Genomic DNA, 23,907 nt, shown 5'->3' with positions numbered 1-23,907 from the left:
AAGCACAACCAATGAATCATCTCTGATAAGCAGCCATTCAGCCGCAGCCTGTTTGTACATGGTCAAAGTGCTTTCTATCGGAGCATTATCAGGTCAAGACCACTTTAACAGGGTATAAGCCTGATCTGAAGGGAGTTTAGGGCAGCATGGTAGTGTAACCGTTAGCACAACGCTTGCCAGTACGAGCGACCCAGGATCAACTCCCTCCTCTGTAAGTATTTTCTCCCCATGACCACGTTGAATTCCACTGGGAACTCCAGTCTCCCCCCCTCCCCCCAACCACAATCCAAAGACATACCAGTCGATAGGTTAATTGGTCATTGCCAATTGCACTGTGATCAGGCTATGGTTAAATCAGGAGTTGCTGGGTTGCGTGGCTTGAAGGATGGCCTACTCCGCACTGTATCTTAAAAAAATAAAGACTCAAGGGAGTAGAGAAAGTTAGAGCAAAAGGACTGAGAGAGTGAATTCCAGATTTTAAGGATTTTATAGCTGAAGACACAGCCTCCAAAATGGTGGAACAATGAAAACTAGAAATGCTCGTAATTGAATCCTTGGCAGAGGGTGAGGAGAGCAATGTGGGAAGAGAACACATGGTTTCATAGTGGATTACAGCAAAAAGGGAAAACACTGGCTTCATGGTGAAGTACAGTGGTGGGGTGGGCTAGAGAAACTTTTGCTTCATAGTGAATTATAGCTATAGGCACTTGTACAAGAACACAACATCTTCAAATTGTAATGCAAATTACAATCATAAACAATCATATGATGGGGTTGAAGAAGCAAGACTGCCTAACTATTGCCATTTGTATGCACAAATAAGTTGGGAATGACCTATGAACATGTCCATAATGGAGATACAAAGGCTAATGAGTAAGTCCCAGCATATATGACCAATAAACTCTTCTCGGGCTTCCAGCTGGGTACAGGTATTGGTTTTAACTGATGTTTTGATGACAAACTCTGCCATCTTCATCAGGGATGATGCCTGGGTAAGTCTTATCCAGTGTTATTTATACCCTTGTCGTCCATCCTCCTGATTGGTTAGTCCTCATCCAATCAGGTTTCTGTGGTCCCAGCTTGTTTACAATCGAATTCCAGTTCTTATTTAGAGCAAGACCTTCAGTTTGTTAAAATTCTTTTCCTCCAGTTTTATTTAAATGGCTTCCTTCAACCAGGCAGTCACAAAAACCACTGGCGCGGCATAGTAGTTTTGTGCTAAAGTCAATCCTATGGTCACTGCAAACATAATGCTCTGCTATTGTAGATTTTTCTGGGTAACCCAAACGGGTGCACCTCCTGTGCTCCTTGATGCGGGTTTCTATTGTATGTCATGTCTGACCACTATACACTGCTCCACATTCACATCAAATCCTGAAAACGACTGCTGTCCTGAGTCCCAGGTCATCTTTGACCTGCATAAGCTGTGATTTGAGCTTCCTAACGGGTTTATGGATGGTACTAATCTGGTATTTCTTCAGGATCCTGGTAATCCTTCCAGAAACTGTGGAAATATAAGGCAGGCAGGCAGTAGGGCTAGGTTCTGCCTTGTTGTTAGGTTTCCTGGTTTTTCCGTCAGCACTTTTAAGGGACCCGACTGATTTTCTTCATTTTGTTGCCACCCTGTAGGAATGTCCGGTGTAATCATCACTACCGCCTGTCTCCCCTACATTTCCACAGACAATTTTCTGTGTTAATCCCATATCCCAAAGCTCCACCCCTCCATGTATCTATCCACATGCTTCTTAAGTAATACTATTGCACCTGCCTTAACCATTTCTCTGACAGCTCGTTCCATATAATCACCATCCTTTTCATGAAAAAGTTGCCCTTCCAGGTTCTTTGAAAAATTTTGCCTCTCACCCTAAACCTATGCCCCTTTGTCTTTGGTCTCCCCTACCCTGGAGGTCAGGTTGTAACCACCCACCTTAACTATGCCTCTCAATTTTCAACACTTCTGTATGGTTGCCTCCTTCTTTGAAATTTATGTATATAAATTTAAATATTTGTGTCAAGAGTAGAGCTCAAATCTGAGTTCAATGAATGTACTCAGTACACAAATGTTGCAGTTAGAACACAGATAAAGTTCAATTTCAGCTTTTCACAAATGTTCACAAACCACATACCAGCCACTGTCAATCAATTACCTCAAGCTGACAGATGGCCAGCTGGGTTGGTGAGGCAGAGTTTCAGTCATGTCTGAGAATGTCAAGTTACACGAGTGAAGCTCATTCCAACGTCAGAGCTCGAGGCCCACCACCGGATACTGCCCAAGCTTTCTGTAGGCAGAACATCTAAAAATTACTTGTTGATCTTGCATGCTGCTGCACATGGCCAGTCAAGGTCAAGGACAATCTTCGTGCAAAACAGGATGGGCAGATGGGGACAACTGCACAGATTTCATTCTTCATTTTAATATTGTACTTTTATTTATTTAAATTATGCACACATACATAATGCAAATTTTAAGCTTGCTGGATTACAGCAACATTGCCTCCTTAAAGTGATGGTGCATCCATGTAAGGGTGAGAGCAGGAGAAACCAATTTTGAGCTGAAGGAGAATGCATGAGAGAGAAGGGCAAGAAATGGTGTCTGAATAGCATAAGCCAGTTAGCAAGCACTGCATTCTTAATCAGGTCTCAAAACTACTGCCATATAGAGCTGTCAAGTAATAATTAGATGCTGAACCTTAGCTTTGAAAAGGCAGTGCTATGCAGTTATGACACTGGCAGATGGTGATGTGCTTTTATACATGGGCAATCTGCCTTTTATTTGAGCACTTGTGACCAGTGTTATGTACTGGTACTGTTTACATGTGGCCCTAAAGTACTGCCATTTGAGTTCTGGCCAAACAGCATCAATTATGCATTTTCTGTTTGCTGAGTTACCAAAGGTTGAACCACACTGACTAGAAGTGAGCACTGCACATGCTCAGATGGAAAGGCAGAGCTGTTTCATCCAAAAAAGTAGATACAGAAGTATTTGTAATCCTAGATTAGTAGAGAGAAGGGGAGGAGAAATTAAAATGCAGTAAGTAAAATCAGGTAGATTTACTTGGATTTAACATAGTTCTGGATTTACACTGCATGCAAGTTTGAACTGATTCAGCAGCATACACCATTAGTTTAGCGTGTTTCACATTAAAAGTCATTTCACACTACAGGATTAAGTCTATTTGCCATATTCTCTCAGTGGCCACTTTATTAAGTGCACACTGTGTGTTAATGCAAATATCTAATTAGCCAATCAGGTGGCAGCAACTCAGTGCATAAAAGAATGCAGACATGGTCAAGAGGTTCAGTTGTTGTTCAGTCCAAACACCAGAATGGGGAAGAAATTTTATCTATGTGATGTTGACTGTGGAATTGTGGATGCCAGATGGGGTAGTTTGAGTATTTTAGAAACTGCTGATCTCTTGGGATTTTCATGCACAGCAGTCTCTAGAGTTTACAGAGAATGGTGCAAAAAACAAAGCATCCAGTGAGCGGCAGTTCTGTGGGCAAAATTAGCTTGTTAATGAGAGTGGTCAGAAGAAAATGGCCAGACTGGTTCAAGCTGACAGGAAGGCGAAGGTAACAAACAACCACGCATTACAACAGTGTGTGCAGAAAAGCATCTCTGAATGCGTAACATGACAAACCTTGAAGCAGATGGGCTGCAACAGCAGAAGACCATGAAAATGCACTCAGTAGCTATTTTATTAAGTACGGGAGATACATAATAAAGTAGCCACTCAATGTAGATTGTGTACTTAAGCCTTTAAAGGCTTAACTTGAATCTTTGACCTTTTGCCTCAGAGACAATAGCTCTACCATGAAGTCACAACATATGCCAAATCAGTAGGTAGATGACCAAGCAACAGTTTATCAGGAAAAATAAAATGTGTATCAACTAAATAGTGAGAAATTATGGACCGCTGAGATACAGCGATTGGGTATCCTAGAGAAGTATTTAGAAAAGCTTCATGTTGAACCTTAAAATGGATGGGCTATAGCAGCGGAAGATCATAAATATACACTCAGTGACCTCTTCATGACGCACAGGAGGTACCTAATAAAGCGGCCACTGAGTACATTTACATATTAGAAATATGCTATAGTGTGTTGGTGCTACATGCAACAAAAAAACACAATATTCAACAATTATAAAGAATAAAGAATGATATAAAAATAAAGTTAGAAGCATGGATATTGAATACCATGTGTATAACGCATAAATACCAGTGTGTACTTACAATGTAAACAGCATTATAAAAAGTGGTTTAAAGTAACTGAGCTAATAGATAGAAGGGGTGGGGAAGAGGCCAAATAGAATGGTTGATCACAGTAATTCTCTGTGGGAAGAAATGTTTAAGATGGCATGATTTTTTTTTCTCTCTTTTACCAGTCCTACTGCAGTTTCCAGAAGGGAGCTTTGGAAAAGACATTTTGCCGGGTGGATATTGTCCATAGTGATTTTTCTTGCCACTTCTATGTCCTGGACACATACAAGTCCCGCAGTGATGTTAGACTGTAGCTAATAGTCACTTCTGCTGCCCAGTTCTAAATCAGTCCTATGGAGCCAATATGCTAGTTGTAGATTCAAACAGAATAGGAATAAGCCATTCAGCCCACCACAGGAAGGATGTGACTGTACAGGGGAGGGTTCGGAGAAGACTGCTTGGAATGCAGTGTTTCACAGATCGGATAGGATGGTCTTGTTTTCCTTAGAATGGAAGTGACTGAAGGGTAACTTGATTGAGTTTTACAACATTATGAGACTAGATAGGGTCGATAGCAACACACTCAAATTGTTGGGAGGAACTCAGTAGGTCAGTCAGCAATCTATGGAGAGGGAAAAAAGAGTCGGAATTTGAGGTCCTGCACAGACAGCAAGAAACTTTACCCATAATACGCACGTTTAAAAACCAGAGAGCAGAGTTGAAGATAAAGGACACATGATTTATAAGAGATCTGAGGAAGAATTTTTCAAACAAATGGTTGGAATCTGTAATACACTACCCAAAAGGGCAGCGGATGAGACATGTGACATGCAAACTAGCTAATCTACAAGCATGACAAAAATTAGGGAGTTCAAATTTGCATTTATATGTTTATAACAGAGTGTTGGCTAGAACAATGAAGAGTTCTCTCATTGACTTCTGCTGGAGGACCCTGATTACGAAAGCCAAACAAAAGATTTTTGTGTTCAGCTCTCTTGAACCCAAATAGTTTCTTATTGTAGGCAAGAGTGTTATCACTTAACCACAACCAAACCACTAAAGATGCTTCCCATCAGCAAGCAAGCCACCCACTTATGTTGATAGAATTAACATGAAGCTCTTTGGTTTGCATTCACAAAAGATTAACCAGAAGGGAGAATTTTTTTGATCTACCTCCAGTTTTCTACAAATTAATTTAATCTTAATATCATTAACGGATGAACCAGGTTTTATCTTCCAATTTAAAAGTCATCAGCGAACATCCAGTAAATCATTCTCTTTAATTTGGTAGCAGCACCAGCTTGGTTTTGGTTTTTCGGCACTTCTGCCTTACTTACCTTCCTGTCCAATTGCCACAGCCAACATAAAAAGGTCGCATACTTACTTTAAGTTACTGAGGAAACAATACATTCTATACAAGAAATATAATCCCTCTAGAACTTTCTCTAACCTACAAACACAAAGGTTACGATTACAGGGTTTAATTTTCCAACTAATTTGTTTGATCTCAGACATAATGCGTTTCCACGTCTACATGACTGAGGAGATGGCAATGACGACAAATTCAATGCTCCCTTGATCAGTGTCTAGTCACCTAATATCAGGGAAAGACAGTCTGCAACTGTGGACTCTCCCCACTATGTTAGAATACTCTCATTCACACAGGCTAGTGACCACTTGGCTAGAGTCGTCCCCTGCTGAGAATTGGCCCTCAACTAGTCTTCTGGTTGGGAAACAGTTAAACAAAATGCAACAGTGCTCAGGAAGGCCCATTTCTCATTCACCTGCCATGCTTGACCAGCATGTCCTCCACAGTGAAACTCCAGTTGTTCAGCCAATGAGTTGGATGGGTGGGGGGGGGGGGGGGAAGGACAACAAGGAGAGATTCTCCTCCAGCTGATGTGCTCCTATCCTGATGCTGCTCTGTAGGTTCATTTCTCCAGTTGGTTAGTTGAGATTCTACTTCTGCAATAATAGCCCAAATGAAAATTTAACCCTACCAGTCTTAGTTTGGAAAGCTGTTCTTTCTTATGCTAAATTATTGTGTTTTCGGGTGTAAAGTCTGAACAAGTCCAAACATGACGACTAATGAAGAGTTAGTTGAAATCTCGTCCAAATTTCACAATAAGAACACCAGCCTGTTAATATTACCTTTTATAAATTCTAATTGTCTAAATAACTGTGAGACATTCATTGATCCCTCAAGCTCTTTTGTGACTAAAAACATATGTAGATTATCTTACAGTTTCTGACTGGGCACTGGATACTGCAAGATAAACATTCTGTAATTTGTTTCCAGTAAAGTCTGTTCCACCTGCTCCACCGTGTGTAATTTGAGTTGTGGAAAATATTAGACAGGGTGATCAATGCCATATGCTCAAGCAAAACAAGTTTATTTCTTTTAAAAATAGACAGATAGCCAGGGTACATTGCTGAGATGAGCAATTAAATCGTCTACCTGCTATCTTTTGGAGTATAGGGAGCCTCCTTCAGCCAATGCCAATGAAAAGATTACCAGTTAAATTCCAATAATCCAGTATCCAGTTATTTTGAAATCCCGATGGATAGATAGTTGACTCATTCATTGAAATACTAAGAAATAAAGAACTTCGAGTCTGTACTCACTGGAATTTAGGAAAATGGGGGGGGGGGGGGAAATGTCATTGACACATAGCAATATTGAAAGGCCTAGATAAAGAGGACATGGAAAGGATGTTTCCTGCAGTGGAAGAGTCTAGAAATGGAGTGTATAGCCTCAGAATAGGAAGCTCCTTTGGAACAGAGTTGAAGAGGAATTTCTTTAGCCAGAGGGTCTTAAATCTGTGGAATTCATTGTCACAGATGGCTGTGGAAGCCAAACCATTGTGTGGCCACTAGATAGCCAACATAGCATGCCCTCATCGCACTACCTCTGATTGCGCATTTTAAAATATGGAAGAAAACTTGCCTAGTTATGGGGAAAACATACACGCTTCTTGAGGACAGTGGCAGGACAGAACCCCGATCTTACAGCTGGCACTAAATGCTAACCACTACATGGTGTGCCATGAGCTTTGAAGTAATAGGACTAACATCCATTAACCTGGAAAATCCGCTAGTCCTGTAGCACATAGTGCACAAAGTGCCAAATTAAAAGGTCACTGACTATAAACTATACATTGTTTGCTAGCAGACTACCTTCCATAAGATTTACTTCGCTTTAAAGAGTAGTTTTTATATACATACATGTGCATTTAAATGATACAATACTTTAGCAACCCAAGCCTTTCCAGTACCTTTCCTGTCGTTTGTCCATATAGCCCGAAGATCTCTCGTAGCTTCTCCTCACTGATGGCCTCTGATCGGTCAATTTTGTTTCCCAGGATAAGAACTGGAACATTGGATATTGTTTCATCTGTCATTAATGCCTTAAAAAATACAATAAATGCAAGAGATTTTTACTTCAGACACCACAAAATTGCTGACAGTACACTTTGGGTAATCAACTATCCAAATATTTGGAGAATCTGATATTTGATAACTGGCTCGTTTGCCATGTAGCTCACTGCCCTCCAATCCACTGCGTCTCCTGTTCCTACACTTCCTTTAACCTACCTGACTCTGTGGAAAATATTCTACAGGGAAACATCTGAATAAAATGAGTTTTGGGGTATTAATAGAAATAACACCCAATAGTATGGAAAAACCTGCTGGTCTAGCACTACCAAAATCCCGAGTGTGTCAGATTACTGAGTGTTACTGTGATGGGGAAAACATGCAATTACATCAAGTGACAGGACCTGAAAGGGAGATCACAATCATAACTTCCAGTATAATATGCCACCTGCTACACTAAGGCACTTTCTATCTGTGCTGCTGAGATAAATTATGGTTTCCGGATCTGGACCACATTGCATTGCTTTCCCCTATTTCCCTACTACTCCATAATGTCATCACAGAAATAAAAGAATTTCCCATAGTTATTTTAAACACAAGCGAAGGTCCACTTCAGACCTTCTCCAAGTCCAAGCAGTATATTGAACTTGTTTCCCCATTCAATAGGATCACGCTTAATCTACTTCTTAACTCCATCCACCTGCCTTTTCTCATATACTTCAACACCCTTGACTAGCAAGTATCTATCATTTTCAGGTTTTTAAACGAACTGAGCTAGCTTTTACTTCTTTTGGCTACAGAACGCCCCACATAATGGTCATCATTGCATAGAGCATTAGAAGACTACAGTACAGAAATAGGCCCTTTGGCCCATCCAGTCTGTGCCAAACTATTACTCTGCCTAGTCCTTTCGATCTGCACCTGGAACATAGGCCACCATACCCATAAAGGTTTCCCAACTGCTGCCCCAAATGACCTGGGTCTAAATTTTAAGGTTACATTCTGGATTCCTGATCAAAAAATAATAATTCCCCTCTGTGTTGGTTGGTAAGTTCAGCATGGACCACATATGCAATTTTGCACAATCTAATATATGACTTGCTCTTTAACAAAGAACTGCAGGGGAGCAAGGTGAGTTTATCAGCTTGATATAAAGATTGTGGCTGTGAAAATGGAGCAATTACTTTACTTCAGAATTCTTTCGAATTAAAGGAATAATTACAGTTTCTAGAGTTTAAAAGAATGTTGTGAGAAACAAAAAAAAAAATCCAGTGAGCACCAGTTCTGTGGGCAAAAATAACTTGTTAATGAGCGAGGCCAGAAAATGGCCAGACTGATTCAGGCTGACAGGAAAGTGACAGTACTCAAAGAACCATATGAAACAACAGTGGTGTACAGAAGAGCATCTCTGAAAGCAGAACATGTCAAGTTTTCAAGTAGATGGGCTACAGCAGAAGGCCATGAACAGAGGTACCTAATAAAGTGGCTACTGACTGTAGAGAGTGACTGTGAAAATGAGGCAATTAATCTACTTAAGAATTCTTTCCAATTAAAAGAATAATTATATTTGTGTGTTTGTGAATGCATAACATAATTCATTATAGAATTAGACAAGCACTAGGTTATATTTGGAACATAGCAACAGAGTTAATCACTACAGCTATGTTAGTGGAACTGCTTGCCCACCTCACCTGAGCCTCTATTGATTTTGATGGAAACTGATGGGAGTCACAGAAAAATAAATATATATTTATAAAGCACCATCCCTTTATCTTTCAGGAAAACCCTAAAGGCTTTGCAGCTATTGAAATACATTTGAGGACACAATGGTAATAATGGAATCTTTATAATCAATAGTTTAATAGTTCCATTTAATATCAGAGAATGCATACAATATACAACCTGACATTCTTGTTCTTCTTAAGACATCCATGAAAACAGAAGGGTGCCCCAAAGAACGAGTGTCAATAAAAACATTAGAACCCCAAAGCCCCCCTTGCCCCACAACAAGCAGCAGCATTGCATCAACTCAGCCCCCCACCCCCTTGTTGCTCAAGAAACAGCAATGATTAGATGACATTTCTGCGGGATGAAACATTACTCTTAATGTTTTGGCCGATATTTACATGTTAATTATATTTCTAAACAAAAACAGATTACTTGATCCTTTTCAAACTGGTGTTGGTGGGAGCTTGTTGAATGCAAATTGCTTACCATATTACCACAATTGATAAAACACAAATTATTCTAAAGAATTTTTAAAAGGTGAAAGCTTCTTTAAACAGGCAAATATCTCTGTTTTCCCTCTGAAGGCAATAAGAATATGAGATGTTGCAAGACTCAGGATATCACAACCAGGTTTCAAGTTGACTCAAATCTGTACCAACAAAGGAGCTGGACAACAATAAGTAGCTGTTTCAATGCAGTCAGGTGTGGCACACCCCGATTTCCACAAGCTATTGAACAAGGACCATGAAATAAAGTGGCCATATTCCTGACCTGGACATCTGAAATGGTCATTAGTTAGACGAGCGGAGGAACCTACTTTCTCAAAATCAGAACCTGAAAACCTCTATTCAAGGATCCCCATTTACCCAGAAATTCTTCAACTGTTGGACTTACATCAAGTTCCACTTTGGATTCAGCAAGTCGTAAGTGGTCTGCACAGTCAACCAGGAAAACAATCCCATTAATGGCAGGGAGGTAGTTCTTCCAGACTCTTCGGGCTGTAAATAAAGGCCAATATTTAAATACAATGTCTCAGAAGGCGGCATTTGATACTTTCCAAATGCTACATAACAGGCTCATCACTAAGATTGAAACCCATCAGCAATCCATGGTTGTCATCATCATCATTATGACATAGGCAATCAAGGTCTCATGACCATGATTATTTTTAGAAAATTTCTCGAAGAAGTGGTCTTCTATTGCCTTCTTCTGGGCAGCACCTTTACAAGATGGGTGACCCCAGCCAAAATCAATACGCTTCAGAGATTGTTTGGCGTCAGTTGTCGCATAACCAGGACTTGTGATATACACCAGTTGCTCATATGTCCACCCATTATCTGCTCCCATGGCTGATTGGGGGCTAAGCAGTGTTACTTCTTGCTCGAGGGCGACCTGCAGGCTAGCGGAGGGAAGGAGCGCCTTACACCTGCTTGATAGAAACACATCTCCACTCTGCCACCCAAGGTAAAGTGTCAGAAAGGGCAGTTGTGAAGAGTAGCTGTGGTTCTGAAGGGAAGTGCAGAATGGCTTCTCCAGGGCTCAATACTAGATTCATTACTTTATCTCAATGGGTGAAAAGGGCACAATTTCCAAACTTCACAAACCTTGGAAGGGGAACATGCTGCAAGGAGATGTGAATGGGCCAGTGGCAGACAGCTGAATTGGATTACTGCACAATTTAAAAAGTGTTACAGGGGCAGACAGATGTGACAAATTATTTGGATAAACAATTGTATGCGGCAGACAGGTTGAGAAATCAGTAACATAAGTCGGTTTAGTTCTGATGAAACAAAATGCTGTAAGAAATCAGCCAGTCAAACAGCAGCAGTGGAAAGAGAAACCAGTCAACATTTTGTGTCGGCAACCTTTCCTCAGTACTGGGTGGAGAGTGTAGGATATATTTAAATTAGAGTGAGGTTTAAGGTTTAACACCAAAACTTATTTGGAGATGGGTAAAGACAGATCAAGTGACAAAGGACATGAGTTCTGACTGTTAACAAGACACTTTACAGGAACACAGGGAGAAAGGGACACTAGCATGATAATAGGAAATAATGAGAGAGCAGTTTACCAGAAGTTGGAAAATTCAGTGCTCATTCCAGAGGACTGCAAAGCGCCTAGACAGAAGATAAGAATTAAAGTGGCACTGAGAATAAAAGCTCAAACTGAAATGTTAACTCTCTCTCCTCAGATGCTGGCTGACCTGCTGACTATTTTCAGCATTTTATGGTTGTATATATGGGATCCTGGGCTCTATAAAGATTGGCAAGCAAGGGCAAGGATGTCATGTTAAACTTTAGAAAATACTGGTTCCGTTACAACCGGAGCATTGCTAAAGTGTGGTCCCAGAATAGGGAGCAAAGATGCAAAGAGAGGGCACAGAAAAGACAAATGCGAGAAAAAAAAACACAGGAATGAGGGACTTTGGTTCACTGATAGGCAGGAAGAGTTGGCATTTCTCTTTGGAACAAAGGAGGTTACAAGAGAATCTGCCTTGTATCCATCAGTCATGAACTATTTATAGAGATTGAGAGAAATGGCTGACACTGGTGGAAGAAACGAGAAAAAAGTGATAATTAATTGACAAAAAAAATATTATTTGTTTCTCTGTCAGTAGGGTCTAGAATGTATTGCCAGTCAGAGTAATGGAAGCAGGTTCCATTATGGCATTCAAAGGGGAACTGGTTAAATATGTTAAAGGAGAAAAAAAATGACTGGGCTTTGAGACGGGACTGAGAAATGTAAATAGCAAATTCTCTTGGACAGAATTGGCATGAACTCAGAAGGCCTCAGAACTAGAGCCATTCTGTGATCACACAAAGTTGTCCAGAGTAAATGAAATTAAGAATTCAGGAGAAGCTACGTATGTAGGAGCGGTGAGATGAGAGTTCATGACTGTACAGAGTGAATCACAATTGTACATCATGGAAAAAATGCTACTTGGCCTAAGTCACCCACACTGACCTCTGCGCAACCTTCCATATTAACTTCTTTACCCAGCATTTGGTTTTCATCCTGCTATGCTTAAGCAATTCAAACATTCAACTAGATACTTCTTAAAAAATTGTCAGTAATCCAGTTTCAATCACTCTCTCGGGCAGTGCATTTCGTGGATAAGAGATTATAGGTTGGATGTATTTAAGAAGTATAACAGAGGGAAAAAAAGAACAAGCTAATGGGATGAAATGAACAAGAGTGGGAAGAGGTTCACACACATCAAGAGAATGTTAGATCAGGGGTTCTCAGACTGGGATCCATGAACCACTCAGTTAATGGCAGGGGTCCATGACATAAAGGAAGTTTGGGACCTCTCGGTTAGATGAAGCAAATAGCCCACTTCTGTACCAGAACTCCTGTATAAAATAAGATCAATATCACTGATTCACTTGAAGCAGGGATAAAATTGTCTGCATTTTGTAACTGGTTAGCCAAAGTGTCACTTTTACTCATTTACTAAATGGTCAAATATGGATTAAAACACAGCTCTCATACATTATGTTTGTATAAAAATGAAGTCCCCAGACTGTTCAATAGACATCAGAGCTATACAGATTAGTCAAGAGGCTTAAAAAAAAACAGAGAGCAGCTGCAATGAACTTACAGAAAGAATTCTATTACTGCACATAAAGGATCACAAGATGCCTTGTGGGACGAAACAAGGGATACAAATGAATACTAGCATTGATTTTAGTCAATGCTTAAATCCTCAAAGTTATGAGCACCTCCTCTATGCCTACTAGTTGGGGCTATCTGAAACATAGCTTGATAGGTTCTTGATTAGTAAGGGCATCAGAGGTTATGGGGAGAAGGCAAGAGAATGGGGTTGCGACAGACAATAAATCAGCCATGATGAAATGATGGGTAGAGTTGAAGGGCTGAATGGCCCAATTCTGCTGCTATATCTTATGGTTTTTGTTTCCCTAGGTACAGGATAAACAGAAACAGTACCAGGTCAATCCACCCTGAGCCTGCTCTGCTATAAGTCTGTGAACTTATTCATCTTAAACACTCTTTGTCTAAATACTACTTTACAGTTCTCTCCCACATCCCTTGATCCTTTTTCCATTCAAATGTCTAATTATAAAGATGGACTTTGACAATGATTATTATTATAGCTTGCTGAGAAGGAAAGTTTCAAAGGTCAGAACAGTAAAGCACAAAAACAGGCCTTTCAGCCCACAATATTGTGCCGAGCCAATAAATTAAGAATCAAATGGCCACCTAAGCTAATCTCTTCAGCCTACACTATATACATGTCCTTCCATTTTCCTCACCTTCATGTGCCTGTCTAAATGTCTCCTTAAAGCCCCCAATGTACCTGCCTCTTCCACCATCCCAGCCAGTGCAGTCAACACACCCACCATTCTATGGAAAACACTTGTCCCTTACATCTCCTTTGAGCTTACTCCCCCTCACCTTAAGTGCATACTCTCTGGTATTAGACATTTCAACCTTGGGAAAAAAGTTACTGTCTGTCTCCTCTGTCTATGCCTTTCATAATCTTATAAATCTCTGTCAGATCTCCCCTCAGCCTCCACTGCTCCAGAGAAAAAACTTTGTCTAACCTCTTATTATAGCGCATGTCCTCTGATCTAGACAACATCCTAGTAACCTCTTTGTAACTTTCTCCAAAGCCCCTACATCCTTCTTATAATGGGGCAACCAAAACTGTATGCAATATGTATGATTTTTTAAAAATGTTCTATCACTGAGCAGCAGTGAACCATCTGATTGGCCTATCAGAGTTCTCTTTGGGAACTAGTTGACTTGATCAGCATTTCTGATCTGGCTACTGTTCACGATTGCACTTAATAAAGAAAAAACTCCAGATGTGCCCTAACCAGTTTTATAAAGCTAAAACATAACTTGCTGACTTTTGAACTCAATGCACATGCCTTTTTAGCGATCCTATCAAGCTGTGTAGCCACTTTTACCTTAAATGGGTAATTCCTTATTCTGAAACTATGTATTAGATAGCGCCACTGGTGAAAACAACCTCTTACCATCCATTTTATCAACCTACCTCAGAATCCTATATACCCATCATTTCTCTAGACTCCAATGAATACAGGCTAAACCTTTCTTCAAGCATCAGTTCCTCCAGCACCCGACTGCCTCCACACAAGTGAATTATATCTTAAACATGGAGACCAAATTGTACGCCATACTCTAACTGCAGTCTCACTAACACTCCTTAGAGGCACATGAAAACTACTTTTATGGTCCATAAACTAAATGCCAACATTCCTTGAGCTTTCCTAATTACCTGCAGTCTCTACATGCTAAACTTTTGTCTTTCATGTAGAAGGACCCCAGATCTCTTTGTATTGCAAAATTTTATCTTTTATATTTTAATACTTGTAGGTAATAATTTACTTTTCATTCCTCCTTCCAAAGTGGAAAACTCCGTGCTTTCCCACATTTATACTCCATTTACCAATTTCTTGCTGCCCACTTTACCCGTACAACTATGTACAGTATGTTGCATCCTAATATATGAAGAAAGGCAGAGCATGGTGGGCCTAGGTTTGGTAGAGTTTAAAAGAATGAAAGGTGGTTTTATTGGAAGACAAGATGCTGAGGGGATATGGCATAAGGATTTTATCTAAAATTAAACTTCCAATATCAGCACAATGGTAATGGTGTTTCTAGGTCAAAGAGCCAAAAATAATTACCACTTATACAAATACTTTACGTGATTTAATGCCCCAACACACTTCATCAAAGCACAGTCAGGACAAAAATATTACCAGACAATAACAGGACAGATGACCACCATTATGTTAAAGTGAAATATCTCAGGGCTGCTTTGGACAGACAAAGTTTCCAGTTTAATACGCTGGGATGGTATACTGAAAAATGCCAAGCCTGATCAGCAGAACAACACATTACTGTGCACAAACATGATAAAGCTATTTTTTTGGCACTTATACCTTGTGCGTGACCTCCAAGGTCAAAGGTAGTGAATGTCATTCCTGCAATGGTGAGCTCTTCTGATGCTGTAACAATAATAAAAAAAATTAGAATGAGCAATCTCAATGAACAAACAAATGCAATGAACAAACAAAACTGAGAACTGGGAGCAAATACAAGCCAAGGGCAACACTGAGTTCTTTCGACAATCACAAGCTGAATCCCGCACTGTAGGGAAACAAGTTGCTCAATCGTAACTGAATAATTCAGTGTTTAAAACTGAAGAGCTTCTGTGTAGCTTTATTTTGCAATAGCAGAGGCATTTATTTTGCTGTATCAAGGTCAACCTTTTGAGGACATTATGTTGGAAGCTACAAAGCCTGATAGAGCAGCAAGGGACTCTAGATCCTCACATTAATGTGTAGAATTGCTTCTCTGACCATTATGTTATTTGCTCGACTGTGAGCAAAATCAGAGACAATTGATGAGTCAAGAGGCTGGAGAGAAAATTCGTATGTAAAAACATGATAACCTTCCAAAATTTATGTTAATTTTCTTGGAATTTTACTTTAATAAGAACTGCTATTAAATACCCTGCTAAACAGAAGGTTAGTACAGGATACCCATCTTCCGGTAAGATAGTGGCGGGGTCTGATGCAGCAGCTTCTATGGGATCAAACAAAGGTGGTGGTGTCTTTTTTAAGTGTACTTTTTTACGATTGCAAGACCCTACTGGACATTAAGAACCTAAAGTACTGCAGGTATACCCATTAGCGAGTTGCTCATTGGTGGAGAAACTGAAGGAACAGGAGTTGGTGTGGACTGTGATGCTGCCTATGACAGAGAGGCATCAATGAGCGAAGGAAGGTGTGCAGTCTAACAGGGAGCGATCATCTTGTGATTGCAAGACCCTGTTGGACAACGGTTTATTGGTGAGTGGCAGAAGAGCTGCGTGGCCTTGGTCGTAGCAAGAACTAGGCCTCATGCTGCAGCGTCACCTGTTTGCAGCCACCTGGGCAAAGGATCGGAGTCAGACACAGTGGTCACTTATTAACCCTAGATCTGCAGAACTCTTATCTGTATCCCAACTCATATCCTCTCTCTCCCGATCTGCACTGACTCCAGATTAAGGAACACATCAATTTTAATATCTGCATCTGTTTTTAGACTTGTTCATGATCTCTCTCCTCCAGCCTTAAACCCAACTATGTACTACTTGAATTCAATATGTTAATCAGCCCCATTCTTGATCACACCCAATTTGCTCTGCCACTGACTTCAAACTCCTCAGTTGCTAAGCTCTGAAATTCACTCCTCAAGCCTTGCTTTTAAAATCCTCATTAAAAATCATATCTGGCCAAACTCTTGGCCATTTGTTCCAATTCTTATGGGAATGGCATGGTTTTTTTGTGTTGTTAGAGGTGCCAGTAAAACAGAAATTCATAGTTGTTTAATGGCATCATATCCAAGTTATACCAGATCCATTCCTCCAACTGCCAGTAGGAGAATACCAAGTCTATTCTTTTTATCACCCACAGGGCTTTTCTGGGTCAGCCCCAGAATCAGATTTATTATCACCAGCATGTGTCGTAAAATTTGTTAACTTAGCAGCAGCAGTTCAATGCAATACATAATGTAGAAAAAAAAAGTAAATCAATTACAGTATATGTATATTGAATAGATTAAAAATCATGCAAAAAACAGAAATAATATATATTAAAAAAGTGAAGTAGTGTTCATGGATTCAATGTCCATTTAGGAATCAGATGGCAGAGGGGAAGAAGCTGTTCCTGAATCGCTGAGTATGTGCCTTCAGGCTTCTGTACCTCCTACCTGATGGTAACAGTCAGAAAAGGATATGCCCAGGGTGCTGGAGGTCCTTAATAACAGATGATGCCTTTTTGAAACACTGCTCCTTGAAGATGTCCTGGGCACTGTGTAGGCGAGTACCCAAGATGGAGTCGACTAAATTTAAAACCCTCTGCAGCTTCTTTCATCTTGTGCAGTACCCCCCCACCCCCTCCCTAAACCAGACAGTGATGCAGCCTGAAAGAATGCTCTTCACGGTACATCTACAGAAATTTTTGTGTGTATTTGTTGACATACCAAATCTCTTCAAAATCCTAATGAAGTATAGTCGCTGTCTTGCCTTCTTTATAACTGCATTGATATGTTGGGACCAGGTTAGGTCCTCAGAGATCTTACCCAGGAACTTGAAACTGCTCACTCTCCACTTCTGATCCTCTATGAGGATTGGTATGTATTCCTTCGTTTTACCCTTCCTGAAGTCCACAATCAGCTCTTTCGTCTTACTGACGTTGAGTGCCAGGTTGTTGAAGCACTAGTTGGCACATCTCACTCCTGTATGCCCTCTCGACACCATCTGAGATTCTACCAACAATATTGATCGTCAGTGAGGAGGCGTTGAGTTCATCTGGTAGTGAAGCATCACTGCTATTCATGCTATTGGGTTTTGCTTTGCAGGAAGTAATGTCTTGCAAACCTTGCCAGAGTTGTCGTACATCCCAAGTTGCCTTCAACTTCGTTTGATTATGACTCTTTGCCCTTGAAATAGTCCTCCGCAAATCTTACCTGTTTTCTGGTACAGGCCTGGCTCACCAGACTTGAATGCCACAGATCTAACCAACCATTCCACCTACCATTTTGACCTGCTAATTTAGTACCAAGAATCAAGTTCTTTTTCATCAGAATGATTCAAATGATTCAAATCCACAAGCATACAAGCTTTCTGCCTTTGCCGATAATATAAATATAAATCCTACAGGCCTGCAGTATAACATTGGATTAACTTGAATATTTAAGTATGATAAAATAAGTTTTACTTGTCACACTGAAATGTGCAGTTTTGCATTAATGACCAATGCAGTCCGAGGACAAGCTGGAGGCAGCCTGCAAATGTCATTAGGCTTACGGCATGTTAAGAGTGCGTGAAAATTGAAAAAGAAACTGCCGCAGATACTGGAAATCTAAAATAAAAACATTTATCTTAAGCCAACATAGCATGCCCACAACTCCATAAGCCTTTAGAATGTGGGAGGAAACCCATGCATTCATGGAAGAATATACAAACTCCTTAGAGACAGCAGTGGGAATTGACCCTGATCGCTGGCACTGTAAAGCATTCTGCTGATCATTATGCTACTCTGCCATCCACAGAAAAATTAAAAACTGCAGGTACAGAAAATCCAAATTAAAAACTCAGCAGGGCAGGCAGTATCTATGGGAAGAGATGCTGCCTGCATTAGTCAACATTTTGGGCCTGTAATTTTTCACATAAAATGTTGCAGACTCAAATAAACTGTTTCTCAGTCCACAGATGTTGTTTGATCTGCTGGGCTTATCCAGCATTTTCTGTTTTCAATCTGAATTTGTCCCAGTTTATTACAACTAACAGACCCTACTGATCAAATAGTTAAGCCACAGTCTTGTCAAGGCTCAGGGGCTAAGCCTGAAGTTGGCTACTGTCCTTTGTAGTGCTTGCTTTGTCTACTAACCATTAACAAAGAATATGATAAATACACAAACTATATGGAGGCAGAATGAGGTATCAGCAAGAAAAGTGCGCAGTTCTTGCAGGGGGAGATCCTGGGACTCGTGGACATTGAGCTATACTTTGATACTTACTGGGATGCAATGTTGGAACATGCTGCCCCAGCCTGTTATCTTTCAGCATGTGTAATAAGGTGGTTTTCCCAGCATTGTCCAAGCCTAGGAAAACCAATTTTCCCGATTTCTTATATAAACCTGGGAAAAGAAAACAACACAGCATTTACTACAGCTAATTTAGGTAGGCAATTATTTTAACTCCAAGGCATAATTTTTTGAGTATTTAATCCTTATTTAAAATCACTTGATCAGATTTTCATCATTAGGTCTCAGCATTATGCTCCACTTCTCAATCCTCATGAATTCAGAATCTGGCATGACATTTGGCTCTACATTATCTTCATACCAATTTCTTTACCCTTGAGTTTTCACCCGACTGTGGATCCTTTCTCACATTTCCAGAGTTTCTGATTGATTTGGACTGCTCCCTCTTGCCTTCTCCAGATCTACATATTATCAACTGTCCATGCAACATTAATAGTGTTGATTTTTCCACCTTACTCAAATCTGACCTGTGCTCCTTCTGAACCTGCAAAGCTCTGCTCACTTAGGTGCAACTCTAATATCTTCAAACCTGCCAGCAACAGTGTGAACAACGTCTGTGGGTTTTCTCTAGGTGTTTCCTCAAACATCGGCTCTCAGATACTTTCTTAAACATCCCTCTGGACCATAAACCCACCACTGAATGTCGAGCCAGACATTTTTGGACTCCATTTCCTCACACAATTTTCCCTCCACAATCTCCATATCATAACCTTCCCAACCTCATACAGCAGGCACTAAATCTTCTGCAGGATCCACTAACAGAACCCAAACAGAGCCATTGTTTTAGCCTGGTTTAGTACCAGCAAACTCAGTTCTTTCAACCAGCTCCATCACTGATCCAATTCCTTGCTGCTTACACGCATGTCCACCTCCGATACACTCCTTTCACTTATACAGTTATCAATTTTCTGATTCCATCTGGCTTATCTTTATCATGGATATATAGTCCCTCTACACATCCATGACACGTCTGGGGCTCACCTGGCTAAACATTCTCGCACTTAACAACTTCTCCTTCAGCTCAACTTCCTCTGGATCAAAGATGCAGCTAAGGCCCAAATTAAAGATTAGTTTTATTTGTCACATAAATATTGAAACATACCAGTGAAGTGCATTATTTGCATCGGCAACCAACATAGTCTGAGATTGAGCTGGGGGTAGTCCACAAATGTCACCATGCTTTGGTGCCAGCATAGCATGCCCGCAACTTACTAACCTGTATGTCTTTGGAATGTGGGAAGAATCCTGACCACCCTGAAGAAACATAAGCTGTCGCAAGGAGAGCATACAAATTCCTTACACACAGAGGCAGGAACTGGACCACGATCGCTGATCACTGGCTTTATAATGCCTTACGCTAACCGCTACATGGCCATGCTGCCTAATTAAATTATACATCTTATTTAAGTGCAAATTATACTTACCCTTCTCTAAAATTCTTCTACTCAGGTTCTCTCCCAAAGTACGTTGATAACTCCATTGCTGTTGCTTTCTGCACTCATTCAAAACTTAAGACCTCTGCTGCTAATTTCCATCTCTCACCTTCACATGATCCTCCTGTTTCTTCCCTTCCTGAACTTTTGTCTCTGCTTCAGGGGATGGACTAAATGACAATACCCATTAAAGGTCCACAGTTACCATGACTATACACCCTCCCACCATTTCCTGTAAGGACTCTATTGCACGTTCCCTGTTCTTCCATCTCTGTCACATCTGTTCCAATGACAAAACTTACTACACAGATGCCTAAAATAACTTCCTTCTCCCCTAACCAAGGCTTCCCCTTTACAATAGTTGGCAGAGATTTTACAGAACATCTCAATTTTGTGTACCTTCACCTCTTTTTCTTCGCCAATGCTAGAACAGTTTCCCCAGTTATGACATATATAATTTCCTGATCTAATCTTCCATGTCAATCAACTACTCCTCTTTGCAATTTCCCATACCTCTGAAGGAACTATACCTGCTCTTTTACCTCATCCTTGAAACACCTCCTCCAGTCTAATATATTCTACTCAGTACTAACAATATTGTCCCCTCTAATATAGAGAGACCAAATGCAGACTGAGCAATCACTTTTCAGATCACTTTTGCTCAATCCACAGGACTAACATTAAGATTCCAGTTGCTTCTCCTTTTAATTCTCCATGTCTCTTCCACTCTGAGGTATCTGTTGGTGGCTTTCTGTTTTACAAAGTTGAGGAACAGTACCCCATCTTCCGCGAGAGTCAATACAGAATACAAGAATTTGAAGTAACTCTCCATCTCTTTATCCAGTTCTACTCAAGGATTATCTCCCTGCCATATTACCTGTCTTTATTTTCTCTCTACAGACAAAAATTATTAAGTTGGGCAGCTGCCATCAGGCAGGAGGTACAGAAGCCTTAAGACTCACACCAAGTTCAAGAACAGCTACTTCCCTTCAACAATTCAGTTCTTGAATCAACCCACACAACCATAATCACCACCTCACTACAGCAACACTATGACCACCTTGCGCTATAATTTTTTGTCTAATTGTGTTTGTAATTGTACTATTTTGTGTAATTTATGTTTTTCTTGTGAATATTGTATATGATACTGTGGTGAAGAGAGCACACACTTGTACACTTGTACATATGACAATGAACTTTGACCATTTCCAACGTTCACTTTTTGGTTCTCTGCAACTGTTCGAATCAGAATTTCACGGCTTTAACACATTTGTTTTCTCGTTCCCTAACTGTTCTCATTAATCAATCAACCAGATGGTTTCATAAACAACTTAACACCACTGACCACCTTCTCAGATATATTCCCTTTGTGAATGGAAAAGTAGTGTTCTGCTGCTATTCAAACATTAATAGATTGGAAATAATTTATAATTAAAAGTTCAAAAAGGTTCAAAAGTTCATTTTATTATCAAAGTATGTATGCAGAATACAACTCTGAAACGTGTCTTCTCCAGATAGCCATAGAATACTGAAAACCATATTAGTAGTTGAAAGAAAGCCATCAATCCCAACATGAAAAGAATTACAATACTTTGCAATTTATACTTATATAATTTACAAGTGATTTATATAAATTATTAACTGTTTAATATCTATTTTTAATATTTTGAGAATTGAAAAAGCTTTCTCAAGCCATGCTTAGCAAAAGTTTATAACATATGACATTTTATAAAACTAGGCTTATACAACAATGGAATTAAGTCATGAATGCTGCCAAATCTATAGTTAATAATGCCAAAGCTAATGAAGTCTCATGCTCCCAGAGCCAGATTAAGGTTACAAATAATTAAAATTACTTCTGTACAAATTCAATCCATAAACTGCAGTCACCAAATTCAGGGGAAGAGAACAACAGCGGGAAATGAAACTTGCTGCTACTTACCCAGGAACTGTAGCATGCTGGTGAATCCATTGTACAGCCAGTCGAGTAAGCCCGACATTGCTGAATCAGACAGACCTACAAAAGGCAAAAGACCAGTTCAGTTAACTGTCTTTTCCCTGGAAGTCAAATATTTTGTGTCAAATTGTCACAAGAGCATGAAGAAGCCATTCACCCCTTTAAGTCTATTGTACGATTTATTGTGATCATGGCTGGTTTATATCTGAACTCCAATCACCTGGTTTGGATTAATATTCCTCATCTGTCCAACCAGTTATCAATTTCAGATATAAAACTATTAAACTAGTTAATTGATTGCTATTTAATGGGAGAGAAAGCTATACATCATTACCTGTAGAACTGTATGACCCTTTGGATAAAGAAACATCTCCAAACTTTGCAACTTTAAGGCCTGGGCTTGATTTTAAGACTGTCCCTGATTCCAGACATCCTCAACCAGCAGAAATCAATACTATTTACCAAGCATTTCTTTTCATTCTCCTAATCAGTCCTGGAATTCGCCTTAGTGTCAATATTGTCCTGAAAAGGCTTATCTAATGCCTTCTGCAAGTTCAAATATTCCAAACACATTCTTCATCATAAAATTAATTTTGGTTCATTACACAGCAACTTTTCTTTACAAGTCCTACATCTCCATAAAAGCTTAAATTTACAAAGCAGGCAGACAAAGAAATTGATGGGAGTGGCTGGCTCCAGCAAAAGCGAAATAATTGCAGCAATTTATAATGCTTTAAAGTGCTTTGTTTTGCTTATGCAAAAAGACATTTGTGATTTAAGAGTCAAAAGAAATTAACACTGGGGTTTAAAATAAAAACAATTATTATGCAATGTTCAGTGACAAACTAAATTAAAACAGAAACACGAGGAAATCTGCAGATAGTGGAAATTCAAGCAACACACACAAAATGTTGGTGGAACGCAGCAGGCCAGGCAGCAGAAGGACAGTCGATTTTTCGGGCCAAGACCCTTCGTCAGCATTTTGTATGTGTAAATTAAAACAGACCTATTTTGATAGGTAAAGTTTACAGTGCTAGGGTCAGACTGGATCTGCTGTAGATCCAAAGGGGTAGAAAGTGCTCTCTTCTTGTTGCTGCCATTGGGAAGGAAGTCCAGGAACATTAGGTCCCCACCACTAAGTTCAGGAAAAGCTATTACACTCAATTATCAGGTTCTTAAACCAGCATCGATAACTTCACTGAACTGATTCCACAACCTATGGACTCACTTTCAAGGACAATACAACTCATGTTCTCAATATTTACGGCATATTTATGAGTATTTTCTTTTTTGTTCTTGAACAACTTATTGTCTTTTGCACATTGTTTTTCTTTGTGTGCAGCTTTCATTCAATCTATTGTGCATCTTTGTATTTACTGTGAACGCCCACCAGAAAATGAATCTCTGGGTAGTATTTGGTGACATACATGTACTTTGATAATAAATTTACTTTGAACTTATGAACTTTGAAATGGATATGGGAGCAGATGCAGGTATCTTTTAGCAATTTAATTGGTGGCGGTGGGGGGTGCCAGAGATTCCATCAAGCTATCCTTCCAACTGGCGGGTTAGGCAAATCAGAGTCTTCTGGGTGAACTTCGAAGTTCTGATCACATCCAGGCCGGTG

General features: G+C 39.9%; 1 protein-coding gene across 3 annotated transcripts in view; it reads right to left on the bottom strand.

Moving 5' to 3' along the window:
* LOC132379021 (GTP-binding protein SAR1a) overlaps window positions 1–23,907 on the bottom strand; it is a 35,964-nt gene that overhangs the window by 3,400 nt on the left and 8,657 nt on the right. For all 3 annotated transcript variants that reach the window (XM_059946471.1, XM_059946470.1, XM_059946472.1), the window contains exons 2-6: window positions 22,266–22,340; window positions 18,864–18,983; window positions 15,239–15,304; window positions 10,200–10,303; window positions 7,478–7,609 (exon numbers count right to left, since the gene is read on the bottom strand). In XM_059946471.1, coding sequence (XP_059802454.1) covers window positions 7,478–7,609; window positions 10,200–10,303; window positions 15,239–15,304; window positions 18,864–18,983; window positions 22,266–22,323 — 480 coding nt within the window. In that variant the 5' untranslated portion in view covers window positions 22,324–22,340. The remainder of the gene's footprint in view (window positions 1–7,477; window positions 7,610–10,199; window positions 10,304–15,238; window positions 15,305–18,863; window positions 18,984–22,265; window positions 22,341–23,907) is intronic.

This window comes from Hypanus sabinus, chromosome 21 (genome assembly GCF_030144855.1).
Source record: "Hypanus sabinus isolate sHypSab1 chromosome 21, sHypSab1.hap1, whole genome shotgun sequence".
Lineage (NCBI taxonomy): Eukaryota > Metazoa > Chordata > Chondrichthyes > Myliobatiformes > Dasyatidae > Hypanus > Hypanus sabinus.
This window is presented reverse-complemented; position numbering and strand designations above follow the sequence as displayed.